The sequence below is a fragment of the Danio aesculapii genome, chromosome 18 (assembly GCF_903798145.1).
Source record: "Danio aesculapii chromosome 18, fDanAes4.1, whole genome shotgun sequence".
Lineage (NCBI taxonomy): Eukaryota > Metazoa > Chordata > Actinopteri > Cypriniformes > Danionidae > Danio > Danio aesculapii.
Genome location: NC_079452.1, coordinates 42964192 through 42989208, shown reverse-complemented (window position 1 = coordinate 42989208; position 25017 = coordinate 42964192). Strand labels below are relative to the sequence as shown.

Here is a 25017-nt window from a genome sequence, read left to right as displayed (position 1 = left end):
CAAAAGATGAATAATAACGACGGGACGGAGCGCGGAGCAAAGAAATCCAGCCGAAATCTTGATACTGTTGTGACACAAAGAAAAAACTTTTTTTCTTCACCTTTTCACTCTTATTAAAAGTTCAATTCTCTGGCAGTTCAAAATAATTAATAACATAGTCGGTTTAACATAGTGTCATATATTTAACAGGGTAATAGTGAATATTTTTCTAGTGGAAAAAAAGACGGAGACATGCTTCAGTAACTCTTAATATTAAAACGGTCCTTTTCGTTAGTTTAGCAATTTATTCAGCTACTTTTATCAGTTATTTTGCTCACTTGACAGGCATGGCTTCGTCCAAAATACAGTGATAACGCCCAAAACGCCGAGTGTACAAACTCACGGCAGAATCACCAATGTGATTTTTACATGCGAGATTCTAAAGCGCGGTTACAAAATGATTTAGCGACCACCTGAACGTCCAGGAAAGGCGTCATCCGATACCACCCTCATTCCAAAGTGTGTGCAGGACATCCCACATAGAGAAGCCCTCTCTTCTCCCTGCCAGCAGACCTCACCACCTGCCAGGATAGCCATATCTAAGGGTCACTTTCTGGCGCGGGGGTTGATGGTGCCACTCGGAGGAAAATGAAAATAAATAGGGGTGCTCTAAAGTAGCAGGGGAGTTTCTTATTAAGGCTCTGAAATGACCTTCTATTTGGACCCCTCGCTGAGGGGAAAATGTGAGAAATTCTGTGTGGTTTGTTGAAATTTTGTCTGCGCATTAGGGGTAAAGAACATGAAAGTGAAGAAGAACATATAATTTACGGCCTAATTTAGTTACGCGCGTACTTGCGATACTGGAAAATCCACTAAAATTATTGTGTATAGAGCAATGAGGCGCCTTAAATATGTTGGTTTTCCTTTGCTAAAATAAAAAGTGGTAATGTATTACATACTAAACATCCAAGTTTTTGTCTTCATCATTTGTGTTTATTTGTTTTGATTTTGCGCAAACTGGAGCTATATTTAATATGTAATTAAATTAAATAAATCAACCTAACAAACAAAATGTAATTTTCAAACACAAGATTATAGCATATATAACAAGAAACTGAAATAAATTAAATAATCATTATTGTTAAACAATTGTTAATTCTTATATATAACTTCACATTTCATATAATTAATATAGTTAATTATTATAACAAAATAAATGACAAAAACATAACCAAATATTAAACTGTTCAACTAAAATGAAAGTCAATATAAAATAAAAAAATCAGTTAATGATACTAAAATCACACTGGTATAATGAATCTTTCTGCTCAAACTTTTTAGAGGTTAATTTAACTCCAAATCACGGGTTTTCCTCCATTATGAAGGTACATTCACAATGCTTTTGTGAGGCTCACTGACATGTTTGCCACTGTTTATTGCTTCCCTCTTTCTTTTATGCACCACAGACAGAATGAATCTCTGGTGAAAGTCAGAGGTCAGTATGAGTGTGTCAGCTAGGTTTGTGTGCATATGCCTTTGCAGTCACTTAAGTAATTAAAATCATAATAAACGCTTTGGCCACAGCCACTTCATCCAGCAGCTGCTCAGGTCAGGCCTGATGCTTTGAGCTTACAGAGAGAAATCTGCTTTAAACGGCCCGTTCACTTTAGTGTGGAGGATTATTCAATGAGTATTTATTTTCCCTTTAATACGTTCCTGGGTAGTTAAATACAACATAGTTTATTAGAAACCCAAACAAACCAATAGGTTTTACTAACCCTGTACAGATCTGCTCTTGCTGGCAATTAGAACATTATATCTCATGGTTTGCCTGTTTTCTGTGGGTAACAACTGGCATGAATTATCCACTGGCATTCAATTCAGTGAGATTCAGCAAAAGTGGAAACTTGGAAATGTACTGTCTTTCAGAGTCGTAATGAAATCTCTTTTTTTCTTTTTTTTCATATAGTCTGTCTATCTATCTATGTATCTGCATTATCTGCCAGTGTTTGAGATCTATCGGATATTTGCCCAAACATGATGCCAGAACTCCCCCTAATAAGAAACCCCCTCTTCAAGATTAATTTCTAGGCATAAAATGATCTCAAAGCCGATGCCAGGAACTTTTTTCCATCCACTGTTTTTGAACATTCAGCTTTTTGATATCCAACTAAAAAGACACAAGCTTATTGCTATCTGTCATGAATACTAAAGACGACATGTCAAGCAATACTATTTGAAAAAAAAATTGAAAACTCTATCCATTTTGTTCATTCAATTACACAATAACAGCGCTTTAGGGGCCTGAAAACACAACAGGGCTCCAGACAGACTTTTTACGTTAGAAGCACAGTGGCCCCTTACATTTTAGGAGAGAAATCACAATTTCAATTCTATTGCTTTCTAATGCTTTGCTATTTAAATAGACATACATTATTTTAACAGCCTCCTTTAAACATTTGTAGATAATGATAACACTAGTAAAAATTAGACTGACTATATGCTTTCTATGATATTTGCCATATGAAAACAGTAGCCTAATGACATTTATTATAAATACATATGCACAACAACTTGTTATATCCTATAACTAGGGCCAGATAGAATCTGCGGACATTTCTTGATGATTTTAGAAGTATCAAAACTAAAAACTTAATATATGAAATCAACAAATAATACATTTTTAACTTTTATTTAATGTTTACTATGCCAATCCAATTAGATTCACTTATTTGGTAAGCAAAGCAAGTCTCTCAAATAATATCTCTACTAAAAGACAGAACATATTACTTTACAAACATTCTAAATAAATCAAATGAACATTTTAATATTATTATTAATATTATATCACAATAATATTAGTGAAATGAATTAAAAAATAAATAAATATAAATTTACACACATTTACACAAGTAAACATAGACTCAACGATGGCCTAAAAATCTGCAGATTTCTGCGTGTACAGATTCCGTGTGGGCCTACCTATAACTCCTTTATTATGTTAAATATATTATTAATAACTAATCTGACATGAAAATACTATATTTATGCCATAATAACATGGTGTCGTTTGTGTAACTGTAGTGAAACGATGGCAAATGTTTGTGATTTGTGGACTGAAATGCTTTCTAACTGGATAATTGTTGCTAAGTGTTTTCGCTGCTTGCTGAATCAGCTTTGTTGACAGCTCTGATTTATTTGGCTTTAAACTAGTTTATATCTCATTTGTGGTTGCAATAAAAAAGTGCTTCTTGTAATGGTGGTCATGTAATGGTGACGTGTCAGTAAACGCTTACACGATCTAAGCTGCCTTTTCTTTTAGAACAAACTAAATTGTCCATGCAATACTGTACTCATTGGGGCAACATGGTGGCTCAGTGGTTAGCACTGTCGCCTCACAGCAAGAAGGTCGCTGGTTCGAGTCCCGGCTGGGTCAGCTGGCATTTCCGTGTGGAGGTTGCGTATTCTCCCCGTGTTTGCGTGGGTTTCCTTCTGTTGCTCCGGTTTCCCCCACAGTCCAAAGACATGCGCTATAAGTGAATTGAATAAACTAAATTGGCCATAGTGAATGTGTGTGGATGAGTGTGTATGGATGTTTCCCAGTAATGGGTTGCAGCTGGAAGGGCATCAGCTGTGTAAAACATGTGCTGGATAAGTTGATGGTTCATTCCACTGTGGCGACCATTTAAGGAAAATTAAATATTTCTCATTGCTGAGGCAAATGCCAGTGCTATCAGGCAAACTGGTTGTCATAATTTGGTTGCACTGACAGAAAAAAAATAAATGAGTGTGACAATATAGTAATAAGTGTGACAACAAAATAGTGGCAGCCTAAACCCTAACCTGATTTCACAAAGTAGGACATGTTCCTGGATTAACATCTATGTTGAACCTGGAACAACATTACAATAAGATCAGAATTAAGGGATACTTTTACACTAGTTTAGACTTACGGTTAGGTTTACGCACTTCTACATGTTTGTTATTCAACTATTATTCCCCTCTGTTTTTGGGAATAATTTACAGTTATGGTTGGGTTTAGGGGTAGGGAATAGGTATTTTCGAACAAAAATTATGTTTCAGGATCAACATAGATGGTAGTCCAGGATCGCATCGCACTTAGCAAAATCATGACATGCCAGCCTGAATTTGTGAAAATGGTAAAGTCCTGCACATGCTTATTGTGCTTTGTTTGGTTTGAAGATGAAAAACTGCAAAAGTTGTAATTTTTCAAAAGTTGTCAAACTCACAGCGTTTGGTGTAGTTTTGTGACTAGCCGAGCAGAAATTAACTGCTTTCTGTTTAAATTTCCATTGTCTTCTTAAGAGTTTACAGTATATGTAAATTGTCTTTAAAATAAACTGAGAGTTTATTTTGTAATATTAGATTGAAAGGCCAGAAAAAGTGAAAAATATTCACAACAAAAGAGACTGACTGAAATTTGGAAATGCCAAATTTTGAATAAAAATTACTAAATTCGCAAGAATGTTTTTATGTTTGCTTGAGGTAGTTTGTGCAAAAAGGAAACATGTTTGCCGAATAAACTCTAATGTAGCGAACATTACACCATGTGAATAATCAGCTGTCTCCATTATAATTGCCTTGTTTACTGTTGGTTGCTAGGTTACCAATTTTACAGTCGGCTGCTCTAAAAACTTGATTGAATGATTATTGCTAAGAGTGTCATTCTAAGACTGTGGAAATCAGATTCTATTCCTTAATTTAAGACATGGTTAACTTACTGTATCTCACTCAAATATTGCACATGGAAAGAGTCCTTTATGGAGTTATTGAAAATCTTAATAAGTTTTCAACCATTTTTTCACCTGGATCACCTGGACCAATAAAATGCAGATTCTGAGCAGCAGTGTAATGCTTAATATGCTCACTATCTCTTTTGAGTTTATTTTTGATGCGGAAGTGCGCTCGCTTTTGCGATTGTTTTAGAAGTTCCGACTTAGCTGCCTATGGGAGAAATGACTAGGAATAATACACGGCAGAAAATGGTCAAACTACTTGCTCTACACGCAAGTGTTTTCATGACTATACAGACAAAGTAGAATAATATAATAAGAAAACATCAGTTTGCAACATCAAGCAGCAAAACGAGCTGTTTTTATGTCTAAAAATAAATAAAAGTGAATGAGAGCGGAAGTCTCGAGCCAATAAGATTCGTACGTGGAGAATAAGGTGAATTGACTGCCTCTTTGTATTTTCATTGAAAGCGTTTATTTGCCCTAATAATTTAATTTTCTTTGTATTATCATGCTTATTTCTTGTATTTTTTATGGTTGTTGTGTTGTTTGGTAATTATTGAAAAATGTAAAACTAACAATAACACTTGTTAAAAAAAACTTACACTTATGCACTTGTTTACATTTGGGAATTTCTTTTGCAAACTTTGAAAAAAATTGTTTCACATTAGGATGGAAATCCAGCTAATATATTCAACTGTTTGTGTGAAACTGTTATAAAATACAAAAGATAAACTTTTTGCTTTAGTCATTTATCACAGATTAGAAAATAAGAGTTTGAGGAAGAACCTTGTCCAAACCAAATACTTTAATAACAGTGATCTTTGATATATTAGTTTCATTATATGCTATCATGTTATTTTGAGTTTTACAAACAATACAGTACAAGGAAAGAAAATGAAAAGGGGAAAAGTAAATGAAAACAAGAGCTGGCTGGTTTCCATTGCATGTCATTGTCTGCATATTAAGCATGTCATTTGTAAATGGTTTCCACCCATTGCGTGGCTCGCTCTGCTCACATTAAATGGAGTGATACTTAAAAGCAATACGTATCCTGTGACCGCCTGCAGATATTTGGGCTATATCTCATCCATTGCTTCTAATTCATTTGAGAAGAGAGGAAGCTGGATTTTAGTAAAAACAGCAGCTGCTTGGAATTTCAGCAGAGATCAAATGTGCATTGTAAGTCTTGTTAGAGGCTTATATCAACAAGACATCTATCACATTCTGAATACACACGAAGGGCGAAAACAAAAGGAAAAACTGAATCAATATTATCTCAGAGCAACAAACACAAGATGATGTGGTTATCTTTTTACTTGTTCAGTTTTGGCCCTTTTCTTTCCTCCACCCCAGCCTCCGCTGCGCTGCACTGGATTGTCCCGAAACGAGATGCGTTCATTTCGGATTGGGGCTGAACTGACTCTGGGGGGTGATGGCACTTCTATTTCTGCAAAGACAGATAAGTTCAGAATTTAAAATACACATCTATTAATGCTAATACACCTTCAGTTGAGTGACATTTTTGGTCTTTCCTACAATGCAGTTCTTTCAAACAGACTAAACAAGCTTTTTCTGTAGATGATGCATTCCACGTGTAAAACCCATGGCTGTGCTCAGCAAGAAGTTCGTCAAACAGGAGGCTACTGTGCACCACACTTAATTTGTCCTATTTAAAAACTTAAAACGTTTCTGTTTATTGGTTTATTAATACATTTTGCCACCCACCTTGGAATTTTTAGATTCTATATACTTTCTGAGCAGTTCTGTGATAATGAGATTTAAAGGGCACCTATGATGAAAATCATCTTTTGTAAGCTGTTTGGACAGAACTGTGTTTAGGTAAAGTGTGTCCACACTCATATTGGAGTAATAAAGACAACAAGTCTCTTTTTAAAATTTTCTGTTGTTAAAATAGGACCCGAATCCCTCCCATTTTGAGGCCGACCACAACGTAATGTAGGAGTGTGGTTTCCCTGCCCACCGAATTGATTGACAGCCGCATATTAACATGTCTTCGTTGTAATGCGTATTATCAAAGCAACTGGGATTAAAAGATCTGTTCAGCTCTCTGTGATCATCAATCATTATCAAATGTGATCAAGATTAAGTTTTACAAGTTTAAAACATTTTTAAAACAGTGCATGTTTGTAATGAATTATAGCGATTTGACCGTCTTTATCACTACAGTCGCATGTTAGTACAATTCTAAAAGATGCTTCAATCCCAGTTTGTGGAAGTTAAATCAGGTTTATTTTGTACATTAACATAACGAACATCCATATAGCAGTGGATATTAATGTGTATCCTGTCACATTTGCCGTGCAAAAGCAGTACAAAGTTAAACGCACAAGCTGTGTGTGTCCACTGTGTTTCTACATGTGTGAACTTTGTAACAACATTGTGCAAATCCACAACTAATATATCAAATAATAATCATTGGGAAAGTTTTTACAGTAGTATTTCTCACAAATGTTACTTGAGATCTGCTTTCTTCATGTCTGTCACTGTGATGTTTATTTGACGCAGCCGAGGTGGAAATTGAAGCCTGGTTTATACTTCTGCATTGAGTGATTGGCATGACCCACGGTGCATGCCTTGCCCGTTGTCATGCATTTATACTTCTGCATGCTGTTTGTGTTGCTCTGCAATAATGCTTCTGAAATGCTAGCTGGCAGCAGGTTTGTAAGTTACTCTGTGTCGAGTTTCTTTTTGTTTTTTCTGAACGCTACCTTAATGTAGAAGTAGCTTTCCAAAAGTTTCCATCTGGAGCTCTTTTACAGGACTCAACACTTGTAAACACTCGCTCCAACAGGTTTGCACAGCCATCGGTCCCACCCACACTCGTCAGCGCTACCAAGCCGACCAATCACAGTGCTTGCGATAAGCGTCGTTGTGACGTGTAGTTACATTTATTAAGAGGTGCGTGTCAGCATCGGCTACGGCTACGACAAGGGCTATGCGTCCACACACAGGACGCAGAAGTATAAATCAGCCTTGAGGCACACACTGATGGAATGGTGGGCAGGGGAAACTAGCATTAAAGGCACAGGCAACAAAAACAGCCACATTCTAATTCTACTGCTCTGAAAGGTATAATAAATAATGTGATGGGTGTTTTGAGCTGAAACTTTACAGACACATTCTGGAGACATAAAAGACTTCTCTTAAATCTTGAAAAAGGTATTATGTATTCTGCATGTACAATGTCAAAATAATGTCAGATTTGTAATGCAGATTTTTGGAACAGGTCAAACGCAGATAGAACATTCTAATTGAAAAATAAAATCTCTTTGTAATTGAAATTAAAATGTTCTATTTTGCTAGACCTTAACTTAAGAAATGTTTTTTAAAAACTAAAAAATGTGTATTTATTTTTGAATAGATGTTATATACATTTGCTTTATTTCCTATTTTAGGGTAAAATCCTTCCTACATTTACTATATTTGTCACATGTAATTAAGAATTCAGACACAACCAATTAAATTGTCTATTTGACCTTTAAGGCTTAATCGTGTTGATCACATGATGTAAACAAGTCAGAATCACAAGTAAGAATTTGCGAATAACTCGGTTAAAAATAAAAAAATAGACCTTATAAAAAAGTTAGACCTCATAAATATAGCACCTTAAAAATCCAAGATGAGAGATTTTACAAATGCAGTAACTATTCAGCAAACAAACATTTAAGTTTCTAGTTTCTAGTTTTCATTTGTCTTAATTTGTTCCTTGCCTCTGTTGCTTGAAGTTTAAAAAAACACACTGCCCTCAATGGATATTAATGGCGCTTCAAACCCTAGATGTTTATATTTAAACAGACATGACTTCTGTGGGCTGATATTTAATAAAACAGCCACACACTTACTTAACCGCTGTGACCAAACAAATTGTTTTCAGCCATTTTGCTCCCATTACCTTTTTTAAAAAGGGCAAAAAAAGAGGCACCGGGAGATTTCCTCCACACACATAATGAAAACGTTTATGGCTCCCTAAACTGCTCTTTATGGCTCGGCCCCAGTAAGTAGAGGGTATCTTGTTGCATTAAAGCTAAGTAGTATTTATAGAGTCCTTACTGTAATTGAACATAGTACTAAGCACTCATGACCGAATCGCTCACGTTGATCCAATTCAAATGACAAGGGGCTTACGACAGGGTTGGGAAAATTTGTACTACTGTATATTTGCTGATAGGAAATAAAACATTCTTTTCCGAAAATGTGTATTGATATGAGTGGATTACAGAGGAATGGCTTTTTGCATGCAAACCATGAAATGAATTATCTATAAAGGGATCTTGCATAAGAGCTGCCTTTGATCTGCAGAATCGCCAGCTCCAATAAATCACCTATAAATACCTCCATGTGAAAGACATGATTCAGTCAGTCATTCAGACAGCCAGTCAGTCATTCAGACGGTCAGCATCCTCGTGGATTTCATTTTCAAATCATCATCAGAATCCAATTTAGCTTCGTTATGGCAGACAGTGAAAGCCTTGAGAGCTGGACGTGACTGTGAATGCGCTGAGCTCTGCTTGTGCTTTGTCAGTGCTTCAGTGTGTGAGACAGTGCTGTCAGAGGAATCTCACTGAATGAGAGATTATTCCTTCGTCCCCTCACTGACCCGAACATCTGTCTAGTGAGCTGACAATTTTAAATATCATTTAGTGTAACAATCGATCTTTTAACAAAAAAAATTGATTCGGGCATATTTAGATTGAGAATCATTTGATTGTACAATATAAATGGTTGATGAGGATTTACATAACTCCAGTTTAATTGCATAAATATAATGAAAATATTCCAGATACTTGCTTGAGATGCAGGGACCTTAAAGGAACGTTGTATCACTGTATTTGGGAATGTAAAGGAATTCAGAACTTTTGGAAAGGTGTGAAAGAAATTATAGAAAATATTCTTGAGGTTAAAATACCAATGTCTCCTTTAATTTTTTTATTTCATTTATATCCCAAGGAGATCAAGTTAAAAAGACGGTGCATATATTAATGAATATATGTATTCTACAAGCGAAACGACTTATTTCATTAAATTGGACTGTTTCTTTAAACTATAGGCTGTTGGCTGAAAGAGATGGTAACAAACATGACAACAGAAAAAATCTTATATGATAAGAAATAAATACATCATTTTCGATAGAGTTTGTGGATCATTTATGCTGTTTTTAAGAGGTGGTGGATTTGGAAATGTTTTACTAGAAGTTTAGTAATAAAGGTGAAATTGTTTTCTGATGTAAAATACTGAGAAGTCTTTTGTTTTGTTTGTTCATTTGTTTGTTTGTTGGTTTATGTTAAATCTGACACATGGAAATGTGTATGTACATGTTAAAATATAATAAAAAGGAATTGGGAAAAAAAAAGAGAATCATTTGGTGACATATTAAACAACGCTATATAAGGATCGCAGTGAAATTAATTTTCAATTTGAATCTTAATACTTTGCCACTATCCTTCAAGCAACTAGCTCAGCAAAGAAAGTTTTAATCATTTAAAGCATAATAACATTTAGTATGATTAATTATTTTATATATTTTATTGTTTCATTTTACATAAATAAATCCGGTAGACTAATTCTGGGGCTAATAATTTTGATGTTAAAATGGATTTTAAAAAATTAAAAACAGACTTTCTCCAAAAGAAAAAATATTATCAGACATACTGTAAAAATGGGCAACGCCGTGGCGCAGTGGGTAGCGCTCTCGCCTCACAGCAAGAAGGTTGCTGGTTCGAGTCTCTGCTGGTTCAGTTGGCATTTCTGTGTGGAGTTTGCATGTTCTCCCCGCGTTCGCATGGGTTTCCTCCGGGTGCTCCGGTTTCCCCCACAAGTCCAAAGACATGCAGTACAGGTGAATTGGGTAAGCTAAATTGTCCATAGTGTATGTGTGTGAATGAGAATGTATGGGTGCTTCCCAGTGATGGGTTGCCGCTGGAAGGGCATCCGCTGTGTAAAACATGCTGGATGAGTTGGCGGTTCATTCCGCAGTGGCGACCCCTGATTAATAAATGACTAAGCCGAAAAGAAAATGAATGAATGAATGAACTGCAAAAAATTTCTTGCTCAGTTAAACATATTATGGGAAATATTTTAAAATAGAAAAATAAAATTCAAAGGGAGCTATTAATTCTGACTTTTAACTGTATATAAAATTACATTTGTAAATTAAATTCTATGCATTCCTCCTGTTTATCAATTATAAATTACAAATATAAACAAACCCAATTTTATACATTATATATATATATATATATATATATATATATATATATATATATATATATATATATATATATATTTTATACAAACATATTTATATAAATAAATGAGTACACCTCAGTTTCTAAAACAAATATAGGTAATATATTTTGGTGCAATTGAACAAAACAGATTTATTAAATGGATATATTTATTTTACTGAACATTTTAGAAACAGAAAGATAATACTTTTAAATTCATGCAAAATACTGCAAAAAAAAAAATCATTAACTCCAAACTCAAAATGTACAACAATATTTTATATATCTTTTGTTTCTCCTGTTTTTTTGCTTTTTTAAACTTTTATTTAATATGTTTGCTAACATAAATTTGGGCTACTAAATTTAGGATTTTTTTAGTTATTTTGTTAGATTAGCTAAAGATTTGTCTTCAGTACTGACTAATCTAATGTATATTCACAAATATAATATTGTCAAGCACCCTATAGACAGTGATGCAGTGGCTCAGTGGTTAGTACTGTCGCCTCACAGCAAGAAGGTCGTTGGTTTGAGTCCCGGCTGGATCAGTTGGCTTTTCAGTGTGGAGTTTGCATGTTTTCTCCTTGTTCACGTTGGTTTCATCCGGGTGCTCCGGTTTCTTCCGAAGACGTGCTATAAGTGAATTGAATAAACTAAATTGGCCGTTGTGTATTTGTGTGAATGAGTGTGTATGGCTGTTTCCCAGTACTGGGTTGCAGCTGGAAGGGCATCCGCTGTGTAAAACATATGCTGGATAAGTTGGCGGTTCATTCCGCTGTGGCACCCCTGATGAATAAAAAGACTATGGAAAATGGAAATGGAATTGGAAAATGAATAAATGAATGACCCAATAGACAATATACATTTAAATGAGGAATTTGTCAGGGGTGTATTCATTTATGCTGAACACTGTATAAGCGAAATACGAAATCATAAATTCAATTTAAACTTCGGTTTAGAAAAACGTAATAATTAATATCAGACAAAGCATAATCTCAGAAAATGAGCTTCATCTGAAAGGTAGATTTATTTGATGACTTATATACAGATAAAGGAATACATATTGTCATCTTAGCCCTAGTATTTAGTTAGTATTAAGTAGCAAGTATTTAATAATAATTTTATGTTCATAATTCCCTTATTAATAAATGTATAATAAAATGTCACAGATCACAATTTTTCAAAGACATAGAATTAGATCAGTTAATCTCATTAGACTATTTAGATGAACTATACCCCAGAAATATACATATTTAAGACAAAATCAAAAATGGTTTAGCTATTCAGCAAAAGTTCTGTGATCAAAGTTTGTCATACTGTACCTGCAAAACTGCAAAAAAAAAAAAACAGCAGCACAATCATTATCATAAACACGTTTCAGTAATCTATATGCAAATACTATCATGCACACTTTTTAACATAATGTCAAATTGTTCAAAGAAAGAAGAAAAAATCCCAAAATGTGAATAAGAGTTATTTCCTTCACGTTTTTAGAGCAGCTGACTGTAGTATTGGTAACCTAGTAACCAACAGTAAACAAGGCAAGCATAATAGAGACAGCTGTTTAGTCACATGGGTGTAATGTTCACTACATCAGAGTTTGTTCGGCAAATGTGTTTCCTTTTTTTCCAATCTACTTTTTTAGTGTATGGTGATGTGAAGTGTCTTTTAGAGGAGTGTGATGCTGTAATGGGTGATGAAGTGAGTCAGATGATGTATGTATGTGTGTGTGCGTGTGTGTGTGTGTGTGTGTGTGTGTGTGTGTGTGTGTGTGTGTGTGTGTGTGTGTGTGAGTTCATCAGTGTCCATCTTGTGCTTGATTCCTCACCCTCTGCTCTCTGTTTGCAGTATTTGATTTGGCACCTGAACCACATGATTTAACCTCACATCCCTGTGTGAAGTGCAGAGTTTGAGAATTCTTCCCTAATTATTCCCATCCTTAAACAGCTCAAAAATTATTACTGAAATAAATCATACAGAGACAATGCTCTGAGGATATCCAGAAAGCTGGAGGAGAAAATAGTGATAGTAAAAGTGTTTTATATGCAAGTATTTAATAGTATATACATTCGCCGGCCACTTTATTAGGTACACTTTACTATTACCACGTTAGATCCCCTTTTGCCTTCTGAACTGGGCTTAATACTTTGTGCCATAGATTAACAAGGTACTAGAAATATTTCTCAGAGATTTTGGTCCGTATTGACATGATAGCATCACGCAGCTGCTGCTGATTTGTCGGCTGCACATCCATGATGCGAATCTCCAGTTCCACCACATCCCAAAGGTACTCTATTGAGTTCTGGTGACTGTGGAGGCCATTTGAGTACAGAGAACTCATTTTCATGTTCAACAATACTCAGGTAGGCTGTGGCGTTGACACAATGCTCAATTGGTACTAATGGGCCCAAAGTGTGCCAAGAATACATCCCCCACACCCCAGTACACCATCACCACCATTGATACAAGGCAGGATAGATCCATGCTTTCATGTTGTTGATGTTAAATTCTGACCCTACCATCCGAATGTTGCCACAGAAATCGACCAGGCAACGTTTTTCCAATCTTCTATTGTCCAATTTTGGTGAGCCTGTGTGAATTATAGCCTCAGTTTCCTGTTCTTAGCTGACAGGAGTGGCACCCAGTGTGGTCTTCTGCTGCTGCAGCCCATCGGCCTCAAGGTTGAATGTACTGAGCGTTCGGAGATGCTTTTCTGGATACCTCGGTTGTAACGAGTGGTTTTTTGAGTTATTGTTGCCTTTCTATCAGCTCGAACCAGTCTGGCCATTCTCCTCTGACCTCTGGCATCAACAAGGCATTTGCGCACACAGAACTGCCACTCACTGGATATTTTCTCTTTTTCAGACCATTCTCTGTAAATCCTAGAGATGGTTGTGCGTAAAAATCCCAGTAGATCAGTAGTTTCTGAAATACTTAGACCAGCTCGCCTGGCATCAACTACCATGCCATGTTCAAAGTCACTTAAATCACCTTTCTTCCCCATTCTGATACTTGGTTTGAACTGCAGTAGATTGTCTTGACCATGTCTACATGTCTAAAAGCATTGAGTTGCTGCCATGTGATTGGCTGATTAGAAATTTGCATTAACGAGCAGTTGGACAGGTGTACCTAATAAAGTGGTCGGTGAGTGTACTGTATATGCACTAGAGAGGAGTTTCACTGCTCTTTTTTGTTGTTGTTTTTTTTTGCTTGTGTGATATTATCAATGAGGCCACAGATGTTTTTAATGTTAATACGACGTTTGCATACTTCATAAACTTCATTATTTTATCAGCCAATAAATATTTGAAATGTAAATTGCCTGGTTAAGTAGTAATTACATTATTGTCGAATATAACCAGACTTGGCAACAACAGATATTCACAAGAAAAGTTCATGTAGTGTTTCATTTTCCATCAAATATTAAGCAGCAAACTATATTTTCAACATTGATATTATTTAAAAATGTGTCTTCATTTAGAAATGTTTCTGAAGAATCAGCCCAGCAGTCACACAACGTCATAAGACATTAATATTAGGTTAGATTTAGGTCATGATGTCGGGTGACCAAAATTTTATGTTTTATTTTGATGTCTAATAACGACGTCAAATGACGTTGATATTTGGTTGATTTTAGGTTGTGTTGTAATATGACCAAAATCCAATGTCAAGCCAACATCATATTGATGTCAAATACTGACATTCATTTATCAGGTATGGCCACCGATGTCTGATAGACGTCATATTGGTAACGTCAACACAACGTCAAGCTGCAACATCATTAGACGTTGATATTTGGTTGTTTTTCAATTGCGTTCGAAAGTGACCAAAATCCAACATCTGTTCAACACTGAACACTGACGTTGGGTTCTGACATCAGCCCAATTTTCATTTCCACCCAAAATGCAACGTCTCCAGGATGTTGGGGTACAACATCAATATGACGTTATGTTGATGTCTTGTGCCTGTTGGGAGTTGATATTGAAAGTAGGACTTGTATTTAGTGGCTCTCCCTACTGTCTCTCAATAGTTTTAACAAAATGTTTAGGGGACACCATCTGACCATTGTGATATTTCAGTGAATTTCTCATTCAATTTTTACAACATTAAAATAATATGATGAAAATATGTTAACTTCTGTTTTAGACATGTCATGTGGCATCTGGCTTAAGGTAAGCATCTTGAGCTAAAGCACAAAATGGTGGAAAATGTCAACTCTGTTAGTAGTTGAACAACAATTTAAACAACAATTAGCAACAGGACAAACGTTTCCTATCACATTTTAGCGTTTGCAGTATTTTACATACATTAAGGATTCAGTTTACTGTAAATGATATATTTGTTGTACTGTATGTCAAACCAGTTTAAGGGAAAATTATTGGAAAATGTTTGCCGCAATTCTGGAATAAGTCGTATGTGTGTGTGTGTGTGTGTGTGTGTGAGTGTGAATTTTTGATATGCAATAAAAATTGTATTGTATAAATCACTTTAGTAAAAGACTCACTTTTGTTTTCAGCTGAGAATCTCCGAGCCTGAGTATGTGTTTTAGAAGTTGGAGAGACACTAGTGGGCTCTGTCCAAAACCTTGTGACTGAATCTACACCATCTCTGTCCCCAGTGGCCTATGAGAGAGAAAAAAAACAGGTACATAAAAATGATACAGCCTAAAAAAAGCAATCTGTAAAACTACAGAAAATGACTGGCAGCTGATTATCTAGTTGTTATAGCATCCGTTACTTGACCAACATATAATGATCAATTTATAATGAAAAAACTGCATTACATTTACATTTTCAACATCAAAAGTAAAACATACTGTAGATTAAGGTCCCACAATGCAATTTAAATCATAAATCAAGAGTGTGGATCAAGAGCTACAGACAATAGCTAACAGCAGCTAACAGCAGTTGTTAATTTTCAGTTGTAAAATTAATTAATTTTCACAGTATGTACTAGATTTAAATTTAACACAGGTAATAAACACAGCATCCAGCAGTACTTTGCACACACTATACTGTTAGTCCATAGGTTTAATTAAAAAGCCAAATAAAAGTCTCTTACCACAAGCTGTACCCTCCCACCATTAAGAATATCAGGGCCAATATCAGGGAGAAAATGATCCCTACAAAAAAGTCAGTATTAAGATCAGCTGTACCACAGTTTACACTACAACATATTCACAACATGTGAGATTTACAAGTCACCACTACTGTATAATGGATCATCATTATCAACTGCTACTGCACAACCTACTGTCCATCTGTGTGTTTCTGTAGATCAGATTGTGTCTCACCGTCCCATATCTGAGGAGTCCAGCCACTGATAACCTCTCTCCCTGTAAGTTTGTTTGTCCTCTGCTTTTGGTGATTTGTGAACTTCATTTACTCTTTGGCGACCTGCATTTGATCGAAAACAAGAACAAGAGCATCCAAAAGATTACTTTTTCTGATACATCAATATAATATTTACATAAATAAACATAACGTAGAGAGGTGTTTTCGTGCCAGACAGTTCCTGATAAGTGATGGAAAAAAGACAAAAGGAAAACTGTCAGGAGGATAAAACAAGCTTGTTTCGCAAACTTCTGGGGTGTATATTTACATCTATGGAGCGTCTAAATAAACCAAGTGAGTTCATAGGAAATAGAGAAATTTATGCACTGTGTCAATACATGTCACCAAAAAAGCCCTAATTCAAAATAAACACACGTTCTCGGCGGACACTCACAAGAATTGATAATGACTTCTGACGGCCAAGTGCTGGAACTAATGAGACATTTATTTTAGTCATTTTCATGCTTTTGCCAAAAAGAAAAGGGCAGACAAGAATTATGGGTTACAGTTGTCATGGGTTAATTGAAAATCCACTAAAAATGTCAAGTGATTAACATCCCCAGGGGCCGTATGAGAAAATGGGAAAAAAGACAATCCATGTATATCGGTGACAAAAGTTCTAAAATGAAAGGTTTACCCAGCATTATAGCTGCCATATGACATTTTTTCATACATATTAGATTATTTAATACATTAAACAAATAAATTGATTGTATTTGACACTAATATTAGGACCCGCCAAAAACCCTGAATGCAAAAAAATGTGTTCAATAACAAAATATCCAATAATGCTTCTACTTTTATCGGAACATACATTTGTTTATTTTTTTTAAAGATGTGTTTTTACTTGTCTGTTATTAGAATTAGAATATAATACAGTATTATGCATTATAGATTCAATATGATTCCATTTCTGCAATGCTAAAAATAATACTTGAGTACTTCCTAAAAAGCAATGCATAAAAGGTGCCCAATACTAGTAAATTGCAAATTGTATTTGCTAAAAAGTTACAAAATTGCTTGGAAACTAGTCTGGCAGTACATACAGAGAACTTGATAGTAATGAGAGTTCACAATATGATAGAAACACATGCAAATGTAGCTCTAGAAGCCTCGTCCCCCCGTCTGTCCCACCCCGAGGACATTAGAAGACCAGGAGTCACGGCTGTTAAAGCCCTCTTAAATACATTAGGCCTTGTGCTGCCGCTGGACTCAGAGAATCAGCCCTTTCACGGGTCAGGATTGCAGAGGGTCAGAGGGATTCCCTTAAGGACACAGGTATTTGCAGAAATCCTGCTCTTTCATACCAAAACTGAGCCAACACAAGGTCAATCCTGACAAAATCAAGATAGCAACTGCTCTGATGAACCCACAACGACAAAAAACTTAAACTCTGCACAAAAATGCTAAAAATTGTTATAAATATATATATTTCAATTGAAAACAAAAGCTAAGAAATATATTTTTTCCACAATGATGCCTCTTGTACATCATCTTATTATCTATTGGGACAAGCTTGTGTCATTTCATGCCAAAAAAAAAAAACTTCAGAATTTGAGAGAGAGATCAACTTGTCACTTACCTGTTCAATTATGATTTTTCGTTATAAAATAGGTAAATCACATTCTAAGTTAATCTATCTCTTTTATATTTTGTATTGCTGTATTTATACTGTAGTAATCTAGTGTTTATTGGTCACACTTTACAATAAGGTTCCATTAGTTAAAATTAGTTAACATATTTACTAATGCAATACAATGACTAATACATAATTTAAGTTCAAAATTGTGATTCTATTATGATTGTTCTTTATAGAACTGATAAGTGACATTCTAAGTTGATCTCTCTCGTTTATATTTTGTATTGCTGTATTTATACCATGGTGATCTGCTAGTAGAGTTTGCTTTGCTTTGGCTTTTTTGGGGTTAATTTTTGTGAATACCCAGTTGCAACAGAAAAATACTTTGAGATCTGTGTAGACATTACAATACTCAACATTATGCAAGAGAATCATTCAAATACTAGTTCAAAAGTGATGTTTGAATTGGAAATGGTTTCTGCTGTTCTGACGGTCAGCTGCAGATGTGAATGAAGGGTGAAAAAAGTAGTTCCTCATACAAAAGGGTTTTTGACACTTTCTGTGTTTGAACTTCTTTTTATATACACGATTTTGCCGTCAAACTTGTATAAATGTAGTATCATACTCATAGCACTGCGATATGCCTGTATATCGGTACTGGTGGGGGGCACTAAGGCACTCGGCCTGTGGCCTGTGGCCTTGAGCCAACCCATGCCTCCCAGCAGTGCTGATATACAGCCATATCAAGTGACATCCTATTTTGATTTCTGGATCAAGTTACAATTAAAAATGAAAAATATTTAAAACTAAATATTTAGTCATATGAAATATCAATATTTTAAATGATTACAGACCTAGTTGATTGAAGTATAGTAGCAAATATAAGAATTTCCTTAGATACATTTAAACAGCTTTTAAACATGTCATTCTAAACATAGGCTCATTCTGAAAACGTAGCCCTTTATACATTTCTGGAGATCCCGAATTATTTAGTCAGAGCTACGTATGGCTGCATTTTATCTTTAAAAAGAATGCTATGGGGTGGTATGACGCTGTTCCTTTTCTCGCCTACCAGCTGACCGCTTACCTCTTTTTCGCTGTTACCAGTTTGTCCGGTAGCTGGACATGTACATCACCGGACACAAGCACAAGTTGACTGCGACAATGGGGTTTGAGGACAGTGAAAACGAGTTCCAAAAAGCGGGTTAGATAAAAACAAAAGCTAAAAATAAAATAAACAAGTATATACCAGGGTGAGAATGTGGTAAAATCTGAAAACGTGGAAAAAAAAATCAGGGGGCTTTTCTTTTTCTGGATTGCTAATTTAATTCGTAAAATTCGTTAATTTGCGAAAACAAAAACTGCAAAAAAAATTTAGCTTCTGGGACATATTTTGCTCTCTCCAGAAATGTATATAGGGGTACGTAATCAGAATGAGCCTGCGTTGACAATTCGTTTTTGAGATATGAACTTCTGTTCAACAAAATGACATTCCATTTATCATAGCAATTAATAAATATATATATTTAAAATTACAATGAATAAAAACAATAAATGCACTCATTAATACACTTTTTATTTTTGACCCACATACAGTATATGAGGGAACATTCATAATCTAAAGCCTATATGTCCCATCATCTTATCCATCAAAATAGCTTCCGCAGATCTTCAGGTTATTTTTAGGTCTGACTAACTAAACTGGAATCTGGTGTCCAAAATGCCTAAATTGTTGCACTGGAGTGAAGTCACTTCATGCACGCACGCACAGGCTGTGCACAAAGCACGGTGCATGTGGGGGATTCTCATGTGTGTGTGTGTGTGTGTGTGTGTGCGTGTGTGTGTTGGAAAGACATACCCAAGGGGCTCTGATTGTTTGGGAGTTCTTCTAGCAGACTCAAAGAAGGAGGTCAGGTCTTTTATCGTGAGGTTCTGTCTCCCACTTTCCTTTACCCTGGGTCAAACCTTCACCTCCAGAGTGCAAAGCACAGGCGGTCAACCAGCGGTCAACACACACACACACACAAACACATGCCACTGAGAGCTCTGCACACAAACCTGAAGCCTGTCAATCACATCAATCTGAAGGCATCAGAAAAAGTACGATATATGATGAATCTTAAAGTGGAACTATAAAAACTAAAACTAAAGGAAATAGAAAAGGAGAAAAGAAATAGAAAAAAAATACTAAATATGATGGACAATCAATTTATGTACTATGTTAAGTATTACTGAGATGTTTAATAGTATAACACTATTAAATTAAAAAAATTAAAATAAAAAATTACATCTTATTACAACTTATACTTATATGTAACTGTAGTTCATGTTAATTTCAGCCTTATTTATGAATATTATTTACTCAGAATATTACTAAATCAAAAGTTTTATCTGGTAACATTATTGGTCACACTTTACAAAAACGTTCCATTAGTTAAAATTAGTTATCAAATTTACTAACATGAGCAATAACTAATGCATAATTAAATTTCTAAATTGTAATTCTATTATGATTTTTCTTTATAGAACAGATAAGTTGATCTCTCTTTTTTATATTTTGTATTTATACCATAGTAATCTGCTAGTAGTGTTTGCTTTGCTTTGGCTTTTTTGGGGTTAAATTTTGTGAAAACCTGGTTGCAACAGAGAAATATTGTAAGATCTCTGTAGACATTGCAATACTCATCATTATGTAAGAGAATCATTCAAATACTAGTTCAAAAGTGATGTTTTTGAATTGGAAATGGTTTCTGCTGTTCTGTTTTTAAAACTTTCTGTGTTTGAATTCCTTTTTTTATATAAATGATTTAGCCAAATTTGCAAAATTGTAATTGTTAAGTAAGGAATATTGTACAAAACAACCAGCTAGATGTACATTATACCTCTAACATCAAAACTAAACAATTACTTAGGCCAAAGTCCAAGATGGGGCCAAAACTGCTGAGAACAGCCTAGAGAAAGAGAAGCATAAAAAAGTAAATGAATATATCCACTAATGATCAAGATGATTGAGGAATGACCAATCAGAATCAAGTATTCCAGACAGCCATGTAATAATAACTGTTTTAACACGGCTGTCTGGAATACTTGATTCTGATTGGTTGGTTGCAACATTTCACGATATGTTACTTTGAAATAAAAACTGCAGAATCTAATAACAGGCTTATCTTGAATCATCCTGACTGTCTGTGAATATTTTCACTTCCATATTAAGTCATTTACAACAAGCCGATAAGTCTATGGCATTATTCTGCAATAACAACCGGCTGGATGTACTTTATTCCTTACTTAATGCACTGTGAGTGAACAAGAACTAATGATGAACAACTTTATTTTCATTATCTAATGTCAACAAAGATGAATAAATACTGTAATAAATGCATTGTTTAACGTTTGTTCATATTAACAAATACATTAAGATGATCTAATGGGACCTTATTGTAAAGTGTTGCCATATTATTTAATAATTCTGAGTAAACATGAATTAACAATAAAGATTTGGAAGTTAACAAAATAAATAAATACTCCAACAAACTGTTTACTTATGGTACTGTACCTTGAAAATAGATTCAGTCATGTATTAAGCTATAGAGCTCACAGCCTAAGCAAGACATTATATGTCAGTTAAAGTCCTTCAACTGATCTGAAGTATTATTTTCCACAACCTCCGACTCTCTTGTGTGATTTCTTCGCATAGGAATCCACTCAAACCCAAAGCATCATCTACTAGAGCAGTGATACAGTGCCAAGCCCAGCAGATACAGGAGACTGGAAATACAGGACACATGGTGCAAATCAAACCCAGGAGAGCGGAGAAAACACACAGGTTAACCCAAAGCAATGATATGCTCCGTTCTACCAAAAAACGTGTCAGAGTAATGCATCTCTGAGGATTAAAGACTTAAAAGCCCACATGAGCAGGGCATCGTGGGAGCGTGTCCTGGCTTTGGGCTTGGGTTCGGCTACCTGCTCTTCCCCTCTACTGACCCGCGGAAGGCCCTGCGCCTCAGGCTACAGGCCGGCCGCCGCTCCCCTGCTCTCCCCCAGCAGGGGCTTACATTTCAACCGAGCGCTCCAAGCCCCCTTCTGGAGGTGATTAGCCCCCCGAAGCCGTGACAGATTCTTTCCGAGATATCCGCCTCACTTGTGTTTATTTTATCCCAGCTCTCTTTTGTGGATGTGCTGGACATGAAGTAACCCACTTGAAAATGGGTATCGGCTTACATACGCCACGGGACTGGCTGAGGAGTCGGAACAACAACAAAAAAGGAAAGAAAGAAAGCAACCATTATACATATAAATAGGATGTCTTTGCATTAATTTGGCCTGCTCTTTAGCTTGACTCTTCATCTCTTATCTCTTATGCTTGACCCCCATTGGTAGCATCGGTTTGGACGCCCCCTGCCCCCATCGGGTGGCACTGGGGCTACAGACGGCGCTCTCTCTCAGTCTGGGACCCCTAAGTGCCCGACCTCCTCTGTACTTAACTCAATTTCACACTTCAGGTCCGCTACAAAGCCTCCTGAAATACAATCATCTTGTTTATTCTCCACCATCCCAAACAACCTAATGGCTGGCTATTTACGAGCCCCATCATGTGCGTTCAATTTGATCAGACGGTGTGTATGTTTTCGTGTATTACACGCAATGTAGATCCAAGCATGTCCCAAATGACTGTATGGATTGAGCCCATGGGGAGTAATGAAAGTGGAGCAGTTTCCAAAGAGTTGAAAAATTATGTTCCATATTTTGGTAAATGACAGCAACAGATTCATAAAAAAAATCAATTGATTCATTGATATGGTAGATCACTTTTTGTACAGAGATAAATGTAGTAATTTGGTGAAGCAGTTGATTAGTACTTTGAAGTGATTCAGTGATCATAAGTCAAATATTGGCTTATTTTAGTGGTGGGCTAAGACATAATATTATTTGACATAATATATGTGTGTGTTATATATATTTATTATGTGTATGTGATACGCATAGAAACAAAACTACACAAAACAATTTGGTTACATAGATATTTAAAGGTATATATAATTTGAATCATATACACATGTCTATATATACTGTTTATTTTTCCCCCCAATTTCGGTTTAACGGAGGGAAGATTTCTTCAACATATTTCTAAACATAATAGTTTTAATAACTCATTTCTAATAATTGATAAATAATATTTTACATACTTTAATAATTTTTTTCAAGACACTTCTATACAGCTTAATGTGACATTTACAGGCTTAACTAGGTTCATTAGGTTAACTAGGCAGGTTAGGGTAATTAGGCAAGTTATTACAATGGTTTGTTCTGTAGACTATCGAAAAAATATATAGCTTAAAGGGGCTAATAATATTGACCTTATAATGGCTTTTTAAAAATTAAAAACTGCTTTAATTCTAGCCAAAAGAAAACAAATAAGACTTTCTCCAGAAGAAAAAATATTATCAGACATACTGTGAAAATTTTCTTGCTCTGTTAAACATTATTTGGGAAATATTTAAAACAGAAATAAAATTCAAAGGGGGGCTAATAATTCTGTTATAATACTTTTCTCAAATATAAGCATGCATTTGTGCATTTATACGGTATATACATATTAAATAAACACAATACATATGCATATATTATGTCAAAGCAAACATTTCTTTTGGTTGCCCAGCACTTGTTTATTTATAAAGAAAAAAATTATTGTTATGGTGAACTAATTAATTAATTGTTGTAGTATAGTATAGTAGTGAATCACAGTAGCAATTAATATTTATTCATCTATAATTGATTTATTTATGGACAGTGAGGTGGCACAGTGGGTAGCGCAATCGCCTCATAGCAAGAAGGTCGCTGGTTCGAGCCCCGGCTGGGTCAGTTGGCATTTCTGTGTGGAGTTTGCATGTTCTCCCTGTGTTCGCGTGGGTTTAAATGAGTTAAATCATAAAGAAACTGTTTGATAAGATGCACTTGTTTATTTAGGAAGTACAAAAAATATTCATAAACTGTACAGTACTGTGAAGTGACTGTAGCTGAATCCAATTATTATATGGTGCGTCAATTTGTTTCTGTAGACAAAAATAATTTTTATACAGTAAATCAATTGATTTAAATGGTGCATCAGTTTATTTGCAATGAGAAAAATGTGTTCATATTGCGAATCAAAGTGATTCAGCAGATTTATATTGTAAATTAGTTTGCCTGTTTAAGAAATCATGCGAAAAAAAGTATAAGGTTAATCAATTGATTCATATGGAGTTCACATTGTAAATCACTTGTGCCCTTGGCATAAGGTTTAAGTAAAAAATAAAATAAAGTTTCCAAAACTGTACACTCCTATGCTTCCTGATAAAATATGAATAAATTAAAGCTCTGTAAGATTCAACTGATTGTGTCAACCCAGGCTCATTCTGATTACGTACCCCTATATACATTTCTGGAGAGAGCAAAATACGTCCCAGGGGCTACGTTTTTTTTTTGCAGTTTTTGTTTTCGCGAATCCACCACCTCTGGTCTCAAGATTTCTTCCACAATCAAATTTGAGATCGATTTTATCAGATCTCAAATTTCTTTCACAAGTGCCTTTGCGCTTGCTGTTCTCATGTAAATCCACCGCTGTCAACTGACTGATTTACTGACTGACCAACCGACTGATCCCACCACCCCCCTTCCCTAAACCCAACCAATAGTGTTTTCAAAAGCACTGATTGACACCCCCCCCCCCTCCCTAAATCCAACCGCAGTCTTTTAAAAAGCAATCCAGAAAAAGAAAAGGCCCCTGATTTTTACCACGTTGATTTTACCACATTCTCACCCTATTTTTGACTTGTTTATTTTATTTTTTAACTTTTGTTTTTGTCTTACCTGCTTTCTTAAACTGGTCTTCACCAAACTCAAACCCCGTTGATGTGGTCAACTCCCCTCTGCGGTCAGCTGGTAAGCACGAAAAGTAACGGCGTCATAGCGCACCGTAGCGTTCATTTTTAAGATGAAAAGCGGCTCTGGCTACATAATCGCGATCTCCAGAAATGTATATAGGGCTACATTTTCAGAATGAGCCTATGTTGCAACTTGCAACAGACTGTGTACGTATGTCATACCAATATCATCCGGCTGTTTTGTTGGAATTTACCGTGTTA

At 35.5% G+C, this 25017-nt stretch overlaps 1 protein-coding gene and 1 long non-coding RNA gene across 2 annotated transcripts in view; one reads left to right on the top strand and one right to left on the bottom strand.

Annotated features, from left to right (window-relative positions):
- Positions 1-5627: 5627 nt before the first annotated feature.
- The window catches only part of lrriq1 (leucine-rich repeats and IQ motif containing 1), a 49638-nt gene continuing 30248 nt past the window's right edge, over positions 5628-25017 (bottom strand). The window contains 4 exon segments of the mRNA XM_056478494.1: positions 5628-6183; positions 15483-15600; positions 16040-16100; positions 16272-16374. Of these exon segments, the coding sequence (XP_056334469.1) occupies positions 6041-6183; positions 15483-15600; positions 16040-16100; positions 16272-16374 (425 nt within the window). The 3' untranslated portion in view covers positions 5628-6040.
- LOC130245734 (uncharacterized) lies at positions 15503-22705 on the top strand. The gene is made up of 3 exons (XR_008839356.1): positions 15503-15622; positions 16255-16315; positions 21588-22705. It is a non-coding gene; the product is annotated as an uncharacterized LOC130245734 (long non-coding RNA).